At 39.8% G+C, this 20,125-nt stretch overlaps 1 protein-coding gene across 2 annotated transcripts; it reads right to left on the bottom strand.

Moving 5' to 3' along the window:
* Positions 1 to 555: 555 nt before the first annotated feature.
* LOC135075680 (AP-2 complex subunit mu) lies at positions 556 to 19,752 on the bottom strand. 2 transcript variants are annotated; one of them, XM_063970133.1, is made up of 12 exons: positions 19,605 to 19,752; positions 17,985 to 18,170; positions 16,326 to 16,488; positions 15,548 to 15,663; positions 14,757 to 14,859; positions 14,134 to 14,256; positions 12,951 to 13,110; positions 11,528 to 11,663; positions 10,910 to 11,007; positions 6,800 to 6,938; positions 5,423 to 5,545; positions 556 to 2,803 (listed from the first exon to the last, which is right to left on the bottom strand). In XM_063970133.1, the coding sequence occupies exons 2-11, from the start codon at positions 18,159 to 18,161 to the stop codon at positions 5,438 to 5,440; spliced, it is 1,323 nt and encodes a 440-aa protein (XP_063826203.1). In that variant the 5' UTR covers positions 18,162 to 18,170; positions 19,605 to 19,752; the 3' UTR covers positions 556 to 2,803; positions 5,423 to 5,437. The 2 variants fall into 2 exon arrangements, with proteins under 2 accessions (XP_063826203.1, XP_063826204.1); XM_063970134.1 differs by lacking the exons at positions 17,985 to 18,170; positions 19,605 to 19,752 and adding an exon at positions 17,526 to 17,600.
* Between the last annotated feature and the right edge of the window lie 373 nt (positions 19,753 to 20,125).

Here is a 20,125-nt window from a genome sequence, read left to right as displayed (position 1 = left end):
CGCGTTGTCAGTGTGTTGTGCCGCGCGTGTTTTCTATACAAACTGAGGTACTTGCATACAATGATTAAATCTGTCGTCCCGCATACCGCGGCGGAGCGCGGCGCAGTGTGATAATCGCCTAAGACACATCGAACAATGTGTAGAAGTTTTATGAGTTTTGAGATATGACCAATTTTAATAGACATTATAGACCCTGCACTTGCTCGATGCGTCTTAGGCACATCTACCTTCAATGTCAATATAAAAAATACTGTCAATGTGAAATATCTGATAGTTCGTTTTTCAAGCTAGAAGTTGTTCCGACCAATACTGAATCTGAGACTAGTTACACTAACCTCGACATCATTACATACATCATCATTATCATCTCAGCAACTTCCCTCCAGACAGAATAATTGTTAACAGTCTTCCTATGTTTATCAAAATCTGATTCCTAGATTCGAATCTTATCCTTTTGCGACAAACGGTAATCAATGTCCTAGGGATAGGCCCCTAGATCTGATACATCCCTACAGTAAATAGTAAAAATCAGGAGAAATAAATAAAAGAGGCGTATATTTTTTATCATTTATTGTACATTATTCTTTTTGTAACACGATACAATATAAGCATTTCTATAACAGCATGCACTTACAATATACACCCCGACAGACGGGCCCATACATAATGTTACAAACGTTTGAACCAATGTATTGAAGATGACAGATATCCCGATATTGCAAGAAAGGAAACTGTATCAAGCATTATTTACTATACTATATAGCTAATATTATATTACTCCATGTTACGATAGTGATATATTCAAATATTCAAATTAAATAATGTATACTTGCCATACTTACATACATATAGGGTGTAGGACAGGTTGACAAAAACTTATGAGTGAAATCATGAAACTTTTGAACTTGCTATGATAACTTTATTAGTCGTCGTTCTAGGAATTAAGATACGCTTTTGTTTAAAAATAATCACGAGTTTAACTCATTTTTAGTTTTTGTCGACTGTCTGTTACACCCTGTATAAAGGGGAGGTCTAATCCTAAGGAATGGTAAGGTGTTTGACCTTATTAATTGGTCATGATTTGGACATAGGACGCACATTTAGACTACGTGTGTAGGTCGTAAAATAAATTGAGTAGTTAAAATAACTACAGAGGTAGTAGGGTGTTAGTTATGGTTCAATGACGACAATAAATTTGTGTATTGACAGCAAACCTAATATCGAATTTGTTAATTTTATTCAACATATAAAGTCTACACTTCCAAATATACAATTAATACTTTTTGGTCTGCCGTTCAAATCTTTCATAAGTTGTTGTAAATAAGAAAATCTGCGCACTCCATTGTCATATTATTTAATTATTTACCATATTAGGGCGACTACACAAGAACGATCGTTACTAAACATTACATCTAGCGCATACGTGTAATTTCATTGTCTAAAATAAATATAATTTTAGTTGATCAACAACTTCATAAAAGTAAGCTGCCGTTTGTTTAGAAAAAACAATTGAGCATTACTACATTTAAATGATTTTTTGATAAAAAGGTCAATAAAAATCGCAAGTATGCGCCGTCCTTTACTAACATTCAAATATCTTTGTCCAAATAAATAATTTAGAAAACGAATTGCGCTATGAAACAAAATTTTCTACCGATTTGCGTTTTGTGCCTAAAACCAACATCAAAACCGTAATAGTACATTAAAATAAGGAGATTCGATGTGGCATTAATGTATTACAATACAAGTATGTGACACCACAACTAAAGCCCGTATTCACAAACATTACTATGAGGTCTCACAGTGCACGTGGACGCACAGGGTACACACCAATCACAGAGCTCTGTTCAACGCTGTGAATTCAATTTGCTGCTTCACTTAAGAAAGCATCGTTTGTGAATACGGACGTAAAGCACCTAGTACTTGACTTTGATCACGTGATATTTGGTCCGAACTCCACAGTTGATGCGATGAAAGTCATAAACTATCCATAGACTATGACGTCATTCACTCCTTGGTCTAACAAAATCCACTTTGTGGAATATGTTTTAAGTTTTTACAAATATTTGATAGTTATTATATAGGAATGTATTTTTAATACAAAAGATGTCGCTACCACGTTATCACAAAACGACAAACTTTCCCAATGAACTTGAAACTTTATACCTTTAGAATAAGGTCCAAAATCAATACAGAAAGTTTGGCATTTCTTTGGTCGGTTGGTGACCAGCATTCCATATTAAAATGCGCAGCTCCAGTCTGCGTCTAAGAGTAAACGGACTTTTTATAACAATTAAAATTGCGAAGAAACCTTCGAATGGATCTTTTGTATTCAAAATCAAACACTAAGCACCCGCTAAGTGTAAACTGTACCTTACGCTATACAAATATGAAACACGAATAAAAAATAAAACTATAATACGTATGACGCCTTGACATAACACAATTTATGTAAAATACCTTAAAATATTTCGACAAATCGAATCGGCTTTCCAATATCATAATAAAAAAATCTAAACAACTACTTAGAAAAAACATTTGAGGCCATTCGGACCAGGAATTTGACGTTTGATACAAATTAGAAAAAGCAGATTGATTTGTCGAGTTATCTTCTACTGATATCCATAGAGAAGCAGAAAAATAAAAATCACATTTAAAAATAGAAAAATAAAATCTTTTAAAAGGAATCTCATGTATCGAAGTTGATCAGAATTACTTGAAATTATATACAAAACTATAGTATTATGTAACATGCCATTACTGCTGAATCCCGCTCGCCACGTGTCCTTTCGCTGGCAGAATCCTGCGCACATAAAAAAATCTATTACTTTTTGCTTAGTCACTCATCTTTTTCAGACAGATGAGAGACACGATTGTTGCAAAATGGTACCGGTTAAAGCCCGGTCTGTGAGCACGTAGAATTTTGTCCAATGACCCCAATTTACCCACCCTTATCGCTCGCGCGTAATATTGCTGTCGCGACTGTGCGACAGGCGCCCGTAGTAAGTGTGCGAGCGCGACAGCAACGTAATTACTCGCGAGCGATGAGGATAACTTGGGGTCATTGGACAAAATTCTACGTGCTCGCAGACCAGACTATAGATGTGTGAAATGATGCAATGAAGTTATAATGGAAGAGGCAATAGCCCAAAGATGTCGAATGTCGGACTGCCGATTCATGAGAAACTCTGGTTATAGAACTCGGTGACGGGTATAGACCCGTCACCACTAGACTATTGGGGTGAAACCATTCCAAACACAAGCATACAACCCGGTTGAATTAACTGCGCACCACGCAACCGTGACGTCACATCGACGCTCTGGTACGGACGGGGCGAACGCGGGAAGGTGTGCGAGTAAAGTGGAAGAGTCGCATTCCAGCGAGGTGGTGCGCAGTTAGCTCGATCGGGTTGTATATTATTACAAGCTTTTTATTACTTTCACATGTCTGGTGTCTGTCGTCAAATCTTGCAACTTAAAATTGACCCACTTCCCGGTTTTCTATTGAGCTGGAATTTTGCATGCATGTGTAAGTCGGATGACAATGCAATATTATGATGACACGGAGCTGATCTGATGATGGAGCTGGAAGGTAGTCATAGGAACTCCGCAATAAAACGACACAGGCCTATCGAGTTTGGGCTCGTTTAATTTGTATTGACGAGAACTATAATCCTGTATGGTAACCATTAGGGTCTGATGATGGAGCTGGAAGGTGTCCATAGGAAATTCGCACTGAAACAACACAACCTCGTCGAGTTTGGGCTCGTTTAATTTTTATTGACGAGTACTTTAATCATAGATGGTAACCATCAGGGTCTGATGATGGAGCCGGAAGGTGTCCATAGGAAATTCGCACTGAAACAACACAACCCCGTCGAGTTTGGGCTCGTTTAATTTATATTGACGAGTACTTCAATCCTACATGGTAACCAGGGTCTGGTGATGGAGCCGCACGGTGGTCATAGGAACTTTGCAATAAAACGACACAATACCATCGAGTTTGGGCTCGTTTAATTCGTATTAATGAGGACTTCAATTTTATATGATAAACAGGATCTGATGATAGAGCCGGCAGGTGGCTATAGGAATTCCACACTAAAACGACACCACCTTATCGAGTTTTCGCTCATTTGATTCGTATTGATGAGCACTTCAATCACATAATATGATAACTAGGGTCTGATAATGAAGCTGGAAGGTGGTCACAATGAACTTTGCAATAAAACGACACAGTACCATCAAGTTTGGGCTCGTTTAATTTGTATTGACGACAACTTCAATCCTATATGATACTAGGGTCTAATTATGGAGTTGGAATGTGGCCATAGGAACTCCGCAATAAAGCGACACAACCCCGTAGACTTTGGGCTCATTTAATACGTCGCAAGTCGTAACCCTATCAAATGGGAATAATGTTCGTTACATTTAGTATGAATGTAAGTAGTTTCATTTTGATTAGATGAATAACCCATTGCAAAGGTGCACGAGTTGAGAGCTGAATATGAATATTATGAGGGTGTATAAAAAATAATATGTCATAATCACTAACGCTGCGCCTGAACCAAAATGTTTCAATAAATTTCAAGTTTTCAAACCCGCATAAAAAATACTAAAAAGTCGAAAATAAAATTAAATAAAAAAATATTTTTCAAAAACAAGCTTTTAATGCTCTAAAAAGAATAAAATATAACAAACCCATCAACTTATTACTTTACTCAATTTATATGATTAAAAGCTTGTCGCGAGATTTACTTGTATAAAAATACATTAAATACGTAACTTGATCTTGCTAAAACTTTGATCTTAGAAAAAAATCAAATAGTTAAATACATACATCTAGTAAATCTCGCGACAAACTTTTAATCATATAAATTGAGTAAAGTAATAAGTTGATGGGTTTGTTATATTTTATTCTTTTTAGAGCATTAAAAGCTTGTTTTTGAAAAATATTTTTTTATTTAATTTTTTAGCTTACTTTAGGCCCAGTTTTTTGATTCGTAGTTAAAATAACCAATAGTCAAATTTGACAGATGTCAAATGACAAGTGTTTTTCAAACAATGGTTAGCTTGACTTTTAGTACATTTTTTAACTAATTGTTTACGTTTTGTTAATATTTAACTATTAGTAGCAAAATGGTTTTGTTCCCCAGTCGACGAAGCACCTGATGTCGTGCCCTGAGTGTCCAAGCATCTGCACTCAAGAGGATTTGATGAGTGCTGCTGACAACGCCACTTGTGTGGCGGAGTTTTGGGCTGACACTCTGTAGGTTTGTTGTCGACACGAAAAGAAGAAGTAGCAAAATTTAACAATTAGTTATTTTAACTATGAATCAAAAAACTGGGCCTTAGTGAGGTTAACATGGGTATTAATGAATTGCTCATCACAAATTACTAGTTACTTTTAAAGATTTTTACTCACGTTAGCCGGTAGTCCTTAGCATCTGGTCTCGTAGAGCCCGGAGCGGCCGATGTAGCGCACCCATTTGATGACGTCGTGGTCGGAGTAGTTCAGCTTGGGCTCGAACACCTTCAGATATCGAACCTGCGAACGAACAACACTGTATTACAAAACGAATTTGATTCAATGTAGAGCATAAGGTTAGGCTTCTGATTAGTTAATTTACATATTTAGTTAATTCTATCACAAGTGAGAATGAAAAGAGGCTAACATTAGTAACATTAGTTTCTTGCGTCTTCACAGCATTGGGGATTATTATTGGGATCGGTAAGTCTGCAGTATAAAATTGGAGTCGTAATGGACTGGTCACGATGGATGCATTTGAATTCATCATCATCATTCATCATTTCAGCCACAGGACGTATCCAAATCTGAACATAGGCCTCCCCCAATGATTTCTACATCGCCCGGTTGGTAGCTACCTGCATCCAGCGCCTTCCTGCTACCTTTATGAAGTCATCGCATTAGTCGAGCATTTGAATTAGATGAGATTATTGTAGGCTTTTCTGCCCCAACGGCCATCGTCTCTGCGAGCTATGTGCCCCGCCCACTGCCACTTGATTTTAACGATTCTGCGGGCTATGTCAGTCACTCTGGTTCTCCTACGGATCTCCTCATTTCTGATTCGATCACGCAGGGAAACTCCGAGCATAGCACGCTCCATCGCTCTTTGGGTGACCTTTGGGCGGTCTTTGTGGAAATCCTTGGGGGAGGACTTTGTCCAGCAGTGGACGTCTTTCGGCTGAAACGAACGAACGAACGATTGTAGGCTTTCCTGCCCCAACGGCCATCGTCTCTGCGAGCTATGTGCCCCGCCCACTGCCACTTGATTTTAGCGATTCTGCGGGCTATGTCAGTCACTCTGGTTCTCCTACGGATCTCCTCATTTCTGATTCGATCACGCAGGGAAACTCCGAGCATAGCACGCTCCATCGCTCTTTGGGTGACCTTTGGGCGGTCTTTGTGGAAATCCTTGGGGGAGGACTTTGTCCAGCAGTGGACGTCTTTCGGCTGAAACGAACGAACGAACGATTGTAGGCTTTCCTGCCCCAACGGCCATCGTCTCTGCGAGCTATGTGCCCCGCCCACTGCCACTTGATTTTAGCAATTCAGCGAGCTACGTCGGTAACTTTGGTTCTCGAGTGGCGACCACGGACTGGAAAACGTAGCGTGGGCAGGCGTCCTACTAGGTGCACCGATGATCTGGTGAAGGTCGCGGTAAGAACCTGGATGCAGGCAGCGAAGGATCGGTTGTTATGAAAATCTTTGAGGGGGGCCTTTGTCCAGCAGTGGACGTCATTTGGCTGAAACGACGACGACGAATTGTAGGCTACTGACCTTGAACCCTGAAGGTGCGAAAGGAACCTCGAAGCCCATGGAGATGGGCGGGCGCGTCCACTTCTTCTTGGTGTCCGTTTCCAGAAGCTCGATCTCTGCCGATAGTTGCGTCTCTTTCATGCCCGCCATGCGCTTGATCCTGGGAAAACACGATATTGAACCTTGTGGTAAGGGTGTAAAGCCTAAAATTTATTTGAGCACAGCTGGCTAAGGTTCTTTCATGCCCGCCATACGATTGATCCTGGGAAAACACGATATTGAACCTTGTGGTAAGGGTTTAAAGTATAAAATCTTTTGGGAAACAAATACGTCTCCGTCATGCACGCCAAGCGCTTGATACTGGGAACACACGATTTTTAACTTTGTTATAAAGGTCCAAACTTGTCAAAGGGCTTCTTAAAATTAAACGTTTGCAAGAACCGACCACTAACAGACTGTTTTTGTTGCATGTAACGCAGTTTTTATACAATTTTCCATGTGCGGTTCTGTAACGGAGAACTAACGTCCGACTCAAATGTCTTATTTAAAAGAGCCTTTAATCTATTCTTACTATCGACTTTTTAATAGAATTCAAGATGACAAAAATGCTTAGAAAGATCAGTTTCACGAAGTAAAAGAACCTTGTTTTTATTAGTTCTCTGTTAGCAAATAATTCTATCCGAAACTTAAACTAAAAGTTGTATTTAACTGTCACAAAGTTCCTAAGAGGCTATCAAGGATTTCCTCTGTAAGGGGGCGTCCATAAATTACGTGAGGCTTTTAGGGGGGGGAGGGGGTCAACAAAAACCTCACTAAATCTCACGTGGGGGAGAGGGGGGGTCTCGGGAAATATCACGTATTTTTTTCCACAAAAAATAGAGAAATAGAGTTTGCCAGAAAACTGGGTTTTAAATCTTAAGTAAAAAAATTGGCCAAGTGCGTGTCGTGCCACGCGCAGTGTAGGGTTCCGTAGTTGTCCGTCGTTATCACAATATATAATTCAGAAGTAAGCAATTACTTCATCTAAAGTCACTTTTAATATTTTCTTCTAAGGATTTTTTATTAGGTATGAAATTTTATAATACTCATGAGTAAAACGACAATTTACACACTGATCTATCTTAACCGCTATAGTATACAGGGTGGAATTTTGTAATGCCACCTGGAGGGAAAGTACTCTTAATACTGTAGATAGATTAGATAGATAGATAGATTACTGAAAGAAAACAATTCTTTATTTTTGAAAAGAAAGAGAACTGCAGACAAAGATTTTTAATTTTTTTTTGAAAATTCACTACTATACCATACAATTTTCTGTACATAATTAAAATAACTTAAGATTTCATAGTTTTCCTTTCATTTGATTTATCAAGTTTGTTAGAGAGATTTCATCCTTATACTTAACCCTAACGATCGATGAAATAAAAATACAGGGTGTAATTTTTAACAAATTTTAGTGGTTCGATTCCCGGGTGTGGCAAACAAATTTTTAGAAATCTTTGAATGCAGTTCTATTTCGTTTCAAAAATAAAGGAATTTTTCCTTTGAACTAAATTTTCTATCTACAGTATTAAGAGTACTTTCCCTCCAGGTGGCATTACAAAATTCCACCCTGTATATTTCCTTGAAAGTTCATAAAAAGCACTGTAATCTTGAATTTTTCCAGATTTATCAAGCCAACAGTTTAGTTTTTAGCGGGGGGGACGCCCTACTCGGACAAAAATTGGCACTTTAAACTTTAACATTTTGCAAACGGATCCCTAAATCGAAAAAAAGTCTTAGAAACCCCTAAGCCATTTTAAAAGACCTATCCAACGATACCCCACACGATGGAGTAGAAGACGAAAAAAAAAATCATCCCCACTTTACATGTAGGGGAGCTACACTAAAAAAAAATTTTTTTCAAAATTTTATTCTACCGTTTTGTCGGCGTGATGAATATACATACCTCTACAAAATTACAGCTCCCTAGTGCCAATAGTTTCCAAGCAAAACCTCGGACAGACAGACAGCCAGACATCGAAACTATAAGGGTTCCTTGTCAGGACTAAAAAATGATATAATTGTAAAGATAAAGATAAAGATATTTTTATTTATCAGACCATGTGTGAGACAATACAGAAATATATTTTTGGTGTTAGTAGAACATAGTATCAACATGTATGATGATAATGTCATTTTATTCTATACAGTCTAAACAAATAAAACTAAAAAAGCTTCCGTCTGCATGTGTGAATACTAAAATGCAGAATAAATGACGAAATTAAGAAAATTATAAAACAAGTTCTTTTTTTATCAAAATCGATTTTGCTAGATTTCATTAGTGATTTTGTAGAAAGGAACAATTAAACAAGGTACTTCTGTAAAAAAACAATGTGACCCTATTACTAACCGCTGTCACTACACGTGTTTTTCTGGATCTATTCGTAATCAGTGGGCTTAGTGCGACTTTACATCAATCGTCATCCGCTGGCGACTGCGTAAAGAATGACATACATTAAATGTATGATGATTGTACAGCGTCCCTAGCAGATACTTTCAAGAACTAAAATCTTCAACTTTATACACTCGACAGACAAATAAATCGCACCACCCGCGACAAGCACTTTCAAACGTATGCATCCCCACTTCACACCAATATTGGTACCATTCAAAAGCCTAGTTCTAAACTTCATTTCATTATAGGAAAGGTTTTTACCCCAAAAATGTTTCTTTAGAAGGATCCAGAGTCACTTCTTCAAAAAATAGATAGTTACGCTTGAGCCAACTTTTATGGCTATAAAACTGTTAAGTTGGGATTAATCGCTATCCATCTGTTAAAGAGGACACGTGTGATCATTATTTGGTTTATAACCATAAAATTTGGTCTAATTGATCCCAGAGGTGAGCCCAAAGTGAGGTCTTTTTTCAAGTCACATTTATGATATATGTTAATCATTTATTAAGAAATTAAATGTTTTTCTTTAAGGATATTTATTGGGCTTTCAAATAACACCAATATTGTTGGGGCACCATTATTGTGTCAAAAGAAAATCTTTTTAAAGTTCGCGTCGCGGGTGGTGCGATTTATTTGCTGTCGAGTGTAGATCTTTTTGATGCACTCGTTAGCGACAACGTTAAAGCACACAAAAAAAATGTTTCTCAGTTATATTACTCCAAAACTATTAAATTTCGGATTTTTTTTAATATCACGTGAGATTTGGGGGTGGGGGAGGGGGTCAGGCAAAATCTCACCAAATCTCACCAAGGGGGGCGGGGGGGTTGAAAAATAGCCAAAATTGTGTCACGTAATTTATGGACGCCCCCTAAGTTGTGAAACAGCTCGTAAGACAAACACAAACAGGACACTTTGGTCGCAGAAATCTTATTGGCCAATATCAAGTGCGCAGATTTAACACGTAAAAAAGATCGAACTTTAACAGTGGTCTTAAATTATTTGGACAACCGTAACGTTATTATTTGGACACCAAAAAGCATGAACTAGTAGTTAGTGCATTAGTTACAACACAAAAATAAAAATTTAAAAGTCAACTCGAAAAAAATAAATACCATCACAATGCACTTTAGTTCGGATGACACGTGAAAACAATTGACAATATTGGCGGACTATGCTGGCAGCCGACCAACTCCCACCAGTGTTTTAGCTAGTTATGTGTTGTTGTAAGTATAGTAAGAGGTACCTAATAAACATCGTGTAGTAGAAATGGCTATTGAATCACAGATTGTAACTTTACAATATCTCACCACACTGGGCTACGAGTTTGCGTAAAAACGCAACCAAGCTGATGGGAAAAACAATATATTTTATCTTGAAAAAGTTAAATTTATATATTCATAACATTTTATTTTTCTGTGATAAAGAGACAAACCTCTCAGCTAAATCAGTGTTATTGCATTATTTTAGTTTTAATGAACGATGAGGTTACTTTCTTTAAATGACTTCGACATGTATTAACAGCTGACTCTTTATGTCATGTACCTGCACAGCATTGCCCTGTATAACCTGTACGTGTACGTACAAATAAAAATAACTTCGATGTATAAATATTCAAGTATTAATGGCTGGATACTCTATAAATCATGAACCTGCACAGCGTTGGCCTGTACGACCTGTGAAGTATCAGTACTCACTTCCACACGATGGCGTTCTCAGAGGCCTTGTACTTGGCCTTGCCCTTGAGACAGATCAGCTGCACGCCACTGGTGTTTAGTGGCGTCGGGATTTTCACCTACACACAGAACAACAGATTATAAATATGGCTAGTTAAAACTAATGTATCTAGCATATTATTACCAGACAGTAGGTAGTGTAGCAGTCATTCTTCGTCAAATCTTCGATACGAACAAAGTCTTGTCAAATGCTCAATCCCATCTTCTTACGCCCGTGTTCACAGAGCTCCATTCAACGCTGTGCGTTCGCTTTGCTGATTCACTTAAGCAAGCATAGTTTGTGAATACGGGCGTTATTCTTGATGGCGGCTCGGATATTTACTGTGAGTGCAAGTGTGCGCAGGTTTTCTAAGGTTTTCTTGCAGGTAAATATTTTGTATTGCGCAGCGACGCGTACGATGTGTACGGACTGTAATTCAGTCGATACTACTTGACCTAATAATTATTATTTACGGGATTGCTACCATGTACCTTAATTTTGAGTTAAAGTTTAAAACAATACTATTTGACCTGCAGATTATTATGACCAGCAGTGGACTTCTAAAGGCTATTGATACAGACTAAAGCAAAGCGGCTGACCTCAATCTTCTGTCCCAGCAGCGAAGGCTTGAAGTTGCTCTTGAGCACCACCTTGACCTCCATCTTGGTGCGGCCCACCTCGCGCACCAGCGGAATAACGCGGAACGGCAGCGAGATGTCCTTCGTCGTGCGGTACCTGCGCAAACGAAACATAAAACAGCTGTTTTTCTTACTATTCAACCAATGAAGGCTATCGTTTTTATACTTAACAGTTGGCACCCTTGGCGATTGACAGGACCTTACTCTACAGTGGCGCCATCTTGATGAGTGCAAATAAGATAGTCCTCCTACCACTTTAGCGCTCACAAGTTGGCGCCACTGTCTTCGCTACTAGCAAGTGACAGGACCTTACTCTACAGTGGCGCTAACTGGTGAGCGCTAAAACGATAGCCCTCATTATTACAGTACCCGGCATTAAATATTGCACATCGACCTTTGGAAAGAGAATCGGATAATTTCGGCTTGTAGAGCGTTATCTCTGTCGCACACTACCTATACGATTGACAAAACGTCATTGACAAAACATTATTCAATGAAAATATTGTCCGAACCCTTAGTATGTTGTTTCTCTTCGACAAATACTTTAACATATTGTGAACCACTTTTCTTTCACAACTATAAAAAGTTTTTAGCAATTTAATTTTAAAAATCAATGGCACACATTTAAAATAAAGTTTGTTTACACTTTGACAAAACGTCATTGTCAGTCGTTGTTCAAGTGCGATAGTGATAACGCTCTACGAAACCGAAATTAGCCGATTGTCTCTTTCTAAAGGTCGATGTGCAATATTTATCGCCGGGTATCGTACCAACTCTTGTTCCCACCGCTGCAACTCCTGTGTAACCGGAATGTACAGCTTGACCGCTGATAAAAACCTAACCAATGAAGGCCAAGTTTATCCCGGAGGAAAGTTAAACTGTCATTGGACCCGCAGCGAAATTAATCAGAAGTGCGAAGTAGGTTCGACTTCCCTTCAGTGCAAAGCGGATGACAAAATCAAAATCAAAAATATTTGTTCAGATTAGACCACAAGTGGCACTTATGAACGTCAAAATGTAGTTAAAAATAAAAAAGAAAAGGTAGCCCTTATGGGGCACGTTACATGTCTCCTTATCTTTTGGGCCCTACCAGCGCTTCGAGACAAACATATGGCAAGTGCTGAGAAGACAGGTGACAAAACAAAGGTTTAACAACCTTTGTGAAAAGATACACACCACGAATATAAGCAATACCATTGATGACTGACCTCATGAGCTCAAGCTCAATACAACCTGATCGAACTAAGCTGGAATGCGACTCTCCCTTCCACTTACCAGCACGCCTCCCTGCATTCGCCCCGTCCGTACTAGAGCGTCGATGTGACGTCACGGCTGAAAGGAGCGCAGTTAACTCGGCCGAGTTGTAACAAGCGTTTCCACTGACCTCATGAGCTCGAACTCCCCGTCGGGCGGGATGAAAGAGATGGAATGCTCCGTCTCAAACTTGCTGAGCTTGACGCACTGGTGGAACTGGCAGTCGTCGATCACCACCACGGGCTTGCCTGAGCGCGCCGGGTCGCTGTCCGTGTTGCCGGAGATGCCACCTGGAACAATGATACAGGGTGTCAAACTCGTAGGGAAGTTTTTTTTTTTTTTTTTAATAAGTTGATATCACAAGGCGCCTTCAAATTAGAGGCACGAGAAAGTGCTGCAAAAGCGCTTACTATGGCGTACTAGCTGCGCCACTAATAGTTTTCTAACGACTTCTAAAGCCTGGTCCGTGAGCACGTAGAATCCCGTCCAATGACCCCTAGCTACCCATCCCTATCGCTGGCGCGTAATTATGTTGCTGTCGCGACTGTGCGACGGGCGCCCGCAGTGAGTGTGCGAGCGCGACAGCAATATAATTACGCGCGAGCGATAGGGATGGGTAACTTGGGCTCATTGGACGGGATTCTACGTGCTCACGGACCAGGCTTTAGAAGCGCAGTTGCAAGTCACTACCGTGACAAAGATGTGTGACAGCGGCTCACGCCTGTATTAAGGTGCCCTAAAACTCACGCGGGCGCACGCACGTATGTTGTATCGAAAAATAGTGTGAGCAACGTAATGTGGCGCGAACGCGTTGGTATTTTTTCTACACGCACGAATTTTAACGTAAGCCCTAGAGGCAGCGACACACATGCCTATAAAACGGAACATTAGCTTGCATATTTGTTAACGACATACGCTAGTAACTGGAACACTTGCATGCATATACAATTTTCGTTTAGGTACTTCCAAGTAAAAAAAATCTAATATGCGATCTACTCGCTGTCACACGCATGCCAGTTAGAGTAGGCGCACACCGTTGATTTTTCGTCGGCCGACAGTTTAGTCGGGCAGTTGATCAGTATGGGCATGTATAGAGTGCGCACACTACGCCGATTCGATTTGGCCGATTCTTCATACAATTTAAAATCGGGCACAACTATCGGCCAACTAAAAATCAACGGTGTGCGCCTACTCTTAGTGTACTACTTTCAACTTCAAGTCGCCAGTGTATTCTAGACCTAATTGAACTCTCAACAATGGTAATGGTGTTACCACAATATGAACTTTATTGCCTTGTATTAAGGTCTACTCACCGTTGCCCTTCCCCTTGGCCTCCATGACGATCTTGTCGTTGATCCCGAACTTGCACTCAGGCATGCCCGACAAATAGGACTTCATTACCACCTTGCCTGCCACGTGTGCTGACAGCACTTGACCTGCAGAGTATAATGTAACTTAAGTTGAAGGTGATAAGGTAGAGGATGGGTTGCACAAATGATAAAATGGGTTCCTTTTTTATAATGAGAGTGCATTGGATTTTTTTTAACAAGTGAATGTGTCACTTTATTCATACCACTCTAATCTTAATACTGAAGTAGGTATCTGGAACCAAAATCATGGTTAAAAATATTTCGTGGGAAAATGCATTCTTCAAAATCACTCAGTCTCATTTTCTACATTCATTTCCACGTTCGTGGGAAGACTGCCGGGAAAGATGGAAAATGTCTCTCTAAAATTCAATTCATGATATTTATGGGCCCGAAAGATAAGCGAGACATATAAAGTGCCCCATAAGGGCTACCTTTTTTTTCTGTTTACTATATTTTGACGTTCATAAGTGCCACCTGTGGTCTAAATTGAATAAATATTTTTTATTTTATTTTTTTTATTTTGATTTTAATGTACAAATTCTTTAATACATAATCAACCAACATACCTTGCGGCGACATGAGCAGATTGACGTATTCAAGTACGTCTAGGAACAGTTCGTTGCGCCGGTACTTGATGCCTTCGCGCCTCCAACCGATCTGACCAGTCACCTGCAATGGGAAATACGTCAGACTGTTTTCATACTTGCGATCTACTGCTAGCTGAATGTGTGTCCCTCAAGGACAACTGGCAAATATAGAAACAAATATCACAATGAGGGCTATCGTTTTAGCGCTCACCAGTTAGCGCCACTGTAGAGCAAGGTCCTGTCACTTGCTAGTAGCGAAGACAGTGGCGCCAACTTGTGAGCGCTAAAGTGGTAGGAGGACTATCGCATTTGCACTCATCAAGATGGCGTCACTGTAGAGTAAGGTCCTGTCAATCGCCAGGGGTGCCAACTGTTAAGTATAAAAACGTTAGCCCTCATTATGAGAGAAGAGCGGGACCTCTCTCTTTTGTCATTCAGTTATTGCTAACTTCTTTTCTTCTTTTTGCGGTTACCGCGAGCTAACTTATCTATCAACGTGCTATCAAACTGGAGGGCGTTCTACACTGCGTTTTCAGAAATGTGGTCTCCATTCATAAAGAAACAAATCTGATGACCACAGATTTCTACTATTTACATACTAAAAATCTGGTCAAATGTATACTGACAGAAAAACAAAAGGGTTTGCAAAACCAGTAAGATTCCCAAACGAAAATTTTCTAGAAAGGGTTAGAATATCGTCAAATTCAACCAAATAAATAATGAAACACTAGGGAAGAAAATAAATTCTGTGGAACTCTCTCATCACATACCTGTGAGGTGATCTGTGCCTGTTCTTCCTTGGAGGCAGACTTGATGCCCTGCTGAGTGATGAATGTCTTCAGGACTCCAGTGTCTGAGTTCTGAGGGTATCCAAAGTCCAGGATCTCTGCAAAACATTAATTTGGCTCAATACAGCATACAATAGTGATAATTTAGTAATTTTAACCGCCTCTGTGGTCTAATGGTAAGACCACCTGCTTCAGATGTAGAGGTCCCGGGTTCGATTCCCAGTGGGGGCAGATTTTTCTGTTCGGTTTGGTTGGTGGTAGGGCTTGTTCTAAGTCCGCCTGGCTAGCTACCACCATCTTACCTAAGTCTGTCGCCATAACAACAATGTTAACAGCATTGTTGTGTTCCGGCAGTTAGAGGTAAAATAGCCAGTTCCTCCATGGTTGAGGATTCCGGGTGAAGCTCGCTTCCACCTTCGGCCTGATCGTCACTTACCATCAGGTGAGATACAGGCCAAGAGCTTACTCGTTGTGGATAAAAAAAAAAAAATACTTGGAAATTAATCATAGGCTGTTAAAGTTCCGTGTGACGTCACAAAGTGATACATTTTTAACCACGCCTCGAAGTCACGAGCTTCTTTTGAAATTTGGGACTTTATCTATTTCAATGTTCATTAGTTTGAAAAATTAAAAAATACGTTTCGAGTATTTTTTGATAAATTATCTGACGGCCTCATTCAAACTCTTGCTTTTTTACCCAGAAAACATACCTATTGTAAGTGGTATTATACAGAATATCATTTTTTAACATTTTTCTTACCATCAAGCAACTCGTAGATCAGAACGAAGTTGTTCTTGATGTTCTCTTCGGAGATCTTTCCGAAGTAGGACTGCATGACGTCAATGATCTTCAGAAGGAACTCGAACACCATGGCAGCGTTCACATTCTGCTTGGTAACTGCAGCCAGCCAGATGTTGGCTCGCTGTGGACAAACATTAGTATGGTTTATCCCAACTAATATTATAAATGCGAAAGTAACTCTGTCTGTCTGTCTGTCTGTCTGTCTGTCTGTTACGCTTTCCCGCTTAAACCTCGCAACCGATTTTGATGAAATTTGGCATAGAGATAGTTTGAGTCCCGGGAAAGAACATAGGATAGTTTTTATCCCGGTTTTTGAAACAGGGACGCGCGCGATAAAGTTTTTCTGTGACAGACAAAATTCAACGCGGGCGAAGCCGCGGGCGGAAAGCTAGTTAAATATATTTACTAGCGGCCGCCCGCGACCACTTTCCTTCTTTCCTTAAAATCCTTTCTTAGCGGATGCGTACGTCATAACATCTACCTGCATGCCTTTCAGCCCGATCCGTCCAGTGGTTTGGGCTGTGCGTTGATAGATCACTATGTAAGTAAGTCAGTCAGTCAGTCAGTCAGTCTCCTTTGAGTTATATGTATATTTAGAAGATTATTACCACAAACCTACACAGTGTCAGCTCAAAACATTCAAATTCAAATTCAATTTTTTTATTGCATTGCTATAAGAGTGCCGTTTATAATTTTTATATGCACTTTTCCCTGTTTGTCAGACAATAATGAATCTCTATTTGTGAGAACCTGTTAATGGTTTTTAGTGTTATTTTTTCATTTACCTAATCTAACAGGTATTTTAAATCTTAGTCTTCCTTATCATACTAAGATTATAAAGAGGAAAGATTTTTATTTTTATGCCAAAAAAAATCTTGCACTAATGGACCAATCAAAAAGTTCTTTAGAATGCTATGTTTACTTAAATCAGGAATTCGTTCGTTCGTTTCACTCAAATGACGTCCACTGCTGGACAAAGGGCTTCCCAAGGATTTCCATAACGACCGGTCCTGTGCCCGCATCCAGGGGAAATATCCCACGATCTTCGGTCTGTCCTCTGGCCCGTAAACTCAAGAGTAACATAGGGTTAGAGCCAAATATTTAGGGGAGGCCTATGTTCAGCAGTGGACGTCCTATGGCTGATGATGATGGTCAAACCTTTATGTGGAAGAGTGAAGTCCTAGCGATGTTGGTGACGGGCGACCGCACTAGCTAGCGCGCGTGGATGACGTCACAGTATACATATTGGAGAAGTTTGAAACAATATTGACTTCCTTGCGTTGCAAAGAAACAAATGACTAATAAGCATGGGCACACAGGGAGGGGGCAGGGGGCATGGGATCAGGGGCATGGGGTCGGGGGTAGGGGGGGCAGCTGCCCTGCTGGAAGTCGCTTTGAAGGAACTAAGGCTGGTTTTATGGCTGACGCACGCTGACCGTCGGCGCCGAGCGATCAGCGTCACTCAGGAACGTTTCCTTCAATTACATACATATTGATCTGTCAGCGCCGACGATCAGCGAGCGGTCAGCGCGATTCTAAAATCCGCCTAAGTCAAAGTATATGACAAAAAATCTAGCTAGAAGCTGGGTACGCCCATGCTGATAACTATGAGCTAACCTTTATGTGGAAGAATGAAGTCCTAGCGATGTTGGTGACCGGCGAGCGCACTTGCTGGCGCGCGTGGATGACGTTCACTCGGAAGGCGTCCACGGCATTCCGGCCGATGTCGTCGCGGTACACCCGCGAGATCAACACCTCGCCCTTGTGGTTGTACACGAATAGGCCCCCAATCATGATGGATGCCTGGACATAAATAATATAAATAAATAAACAAATATCCTTGGATATTTTACACTGTGCCTCTAGTCCCAAACTAAGCAAAGCTTGAAATGTACTATGGGTACTAGACAACGGATATAAACATGCTTAAATGCTATTTTTGTAAAATACATGTTATACATAGAAAACACCCAGACCCATCACAGAAATTAAAATTCATCATTTCAATTTCTGCCCGGCCGGGACTCGAACCCGGGACCTCTTGGCATAGTAGTCCGTTCTGAACCACTTCACCAAATAGCCTATTTATTAATAAGCTTAGGCTTATGTAAAACTCATTTTTCAACTATGCTGTCTGTATACAAAGCTGTGTTGTCCTATAAAAATAAAGAAATGAAAAAATATATCACTGGATAATCTTATCGTCCAAAGCAGTGGTAAGGTTAAAACTATACTAAGACATATAATGCACTATAGAGCTAAGATTAAGACAAATTTTCTAAAAAAATATATTCCCTGAAACTGTTTGCAATTTTCTGTAAAATATTATTTACATTAGCTTCTATGAATACTTAAGTAGCTTAATAACTTTCATTGAGTAGTTAAAAAGTGATAGGTACTACAGGTTTTTTTTCCTTAAAAAATGTAAGGAAGAGATTAATACATTCCTCTTATAGCTAATTTATGTCCCAGTATAATTTTACCCCTACCTAGGACACCATTCATAAAAAGTATGTCCATTGAAGTCTTGCAATCACTTGCAAAAGTTAGTTGTGTCACTGAGCTGTGTCTGTATTATTTCAAAATTCTTACTTCTACAATTTAAAATTACAGAATAGAACCAGAAGTAAAAAATTTGGTAGTTTGGTATTTTCTAATTTGATTGTGGTAAACTGGGCCCAGTTTGATTCATTTGTTGGGATGATCACACCACTGAATATTTTCTAGGGGTTTATTGGGCCCTATGTGACGCTGCCTCAAATAATGGGAAATTAAAAACAAGTCTTAGACTTGTTAAACCCCTAGAAAATATTCAGTGGTGTAATCGTCCCAACAACTGAATCAAACTGGGCCCAGTTTACCACAATCAAATTAGAAAAGACCAAACTGGTCTCTGGTCCAAGTTTAAGACAGGGACGAGACACTTAACACATTATGGCAAAAGTCTAACTCGATGATTAGTAGCTAAATATTATGCATTTCAATTTCATTACACAAAGTAGGTATGCAAAAAGGGGTGTTACAATAAGATTAAAATAATACAAAAATTAACTCCATGGAACTACTACTGTCAACTTCTATATGATATTTAAATAATTGCTACTTAAACTACAGATTGATGAAGTCCTACGAGGAAATAGATCATGAATCAATAGGACAGGACAGGATATGGCCAATATACCGTAGGCACTGTGAACGGGTAGAACAGAAAAATAATACCTTAATTTATCCACTCACCTATTGTCCTTTACGGTCAGTCATCAGGTACAAAACGGTTCTAAATAATATCCTGCATACAGAGTACGCTAATTATTTCCATTTTTCTATCGAAATAAAATGATACCGCCCCCGAAATGAAACGTCAATAGTGTTTCTGCTAGTGATGTTACGGATTCGATAATTACGATAAGACGTTGTCGATACTAGCATGGACGATCGAGATTCATGAATCGCGCGATATAAGGCCGCTTTCTGATTTGTCGGCGTGGCAACGGCACGCACGACCATCTGCACGCTCGCCATTCGCGGTACCGAAAGCTTACCGAATGTCTATATTTCAATGGAGCGTTCCTGGGCCCCGATTACGCTAAATATTTTCATCTTCAACGTGCCCGGCCCGGACGTCAGCTGTTTTGACAAATCCGTATCGCAGAATCGAAGAAATCGAAGAAGCGCGTCTGTATTGGAGACATTAAAATTTAGCGAAATCGGGGCACTGCCTGGGTGGTGTGGCGCGGCATGCTTGGCAGCGGCGGGCG

Source organism: Ostrinia nubilalis, chromosome 10 (genome assembly GCF_963855985.1).
Source record: "Ostrinia nubilalis chromosome 10, ilOstNubi1.1, whole genome shotgun sequence".
NCBI lineage: Eukaryota > Metazoa > Arthropoda > Insecta > Lepidoptera > Crambidae > Ostrinia > Ostrinia nubilalis.
The sequence above is the reverse complement of the archived record's forward strand: the minus strand, read 5'-3'. Positions and strand labels throughout refer to the sequence as shown.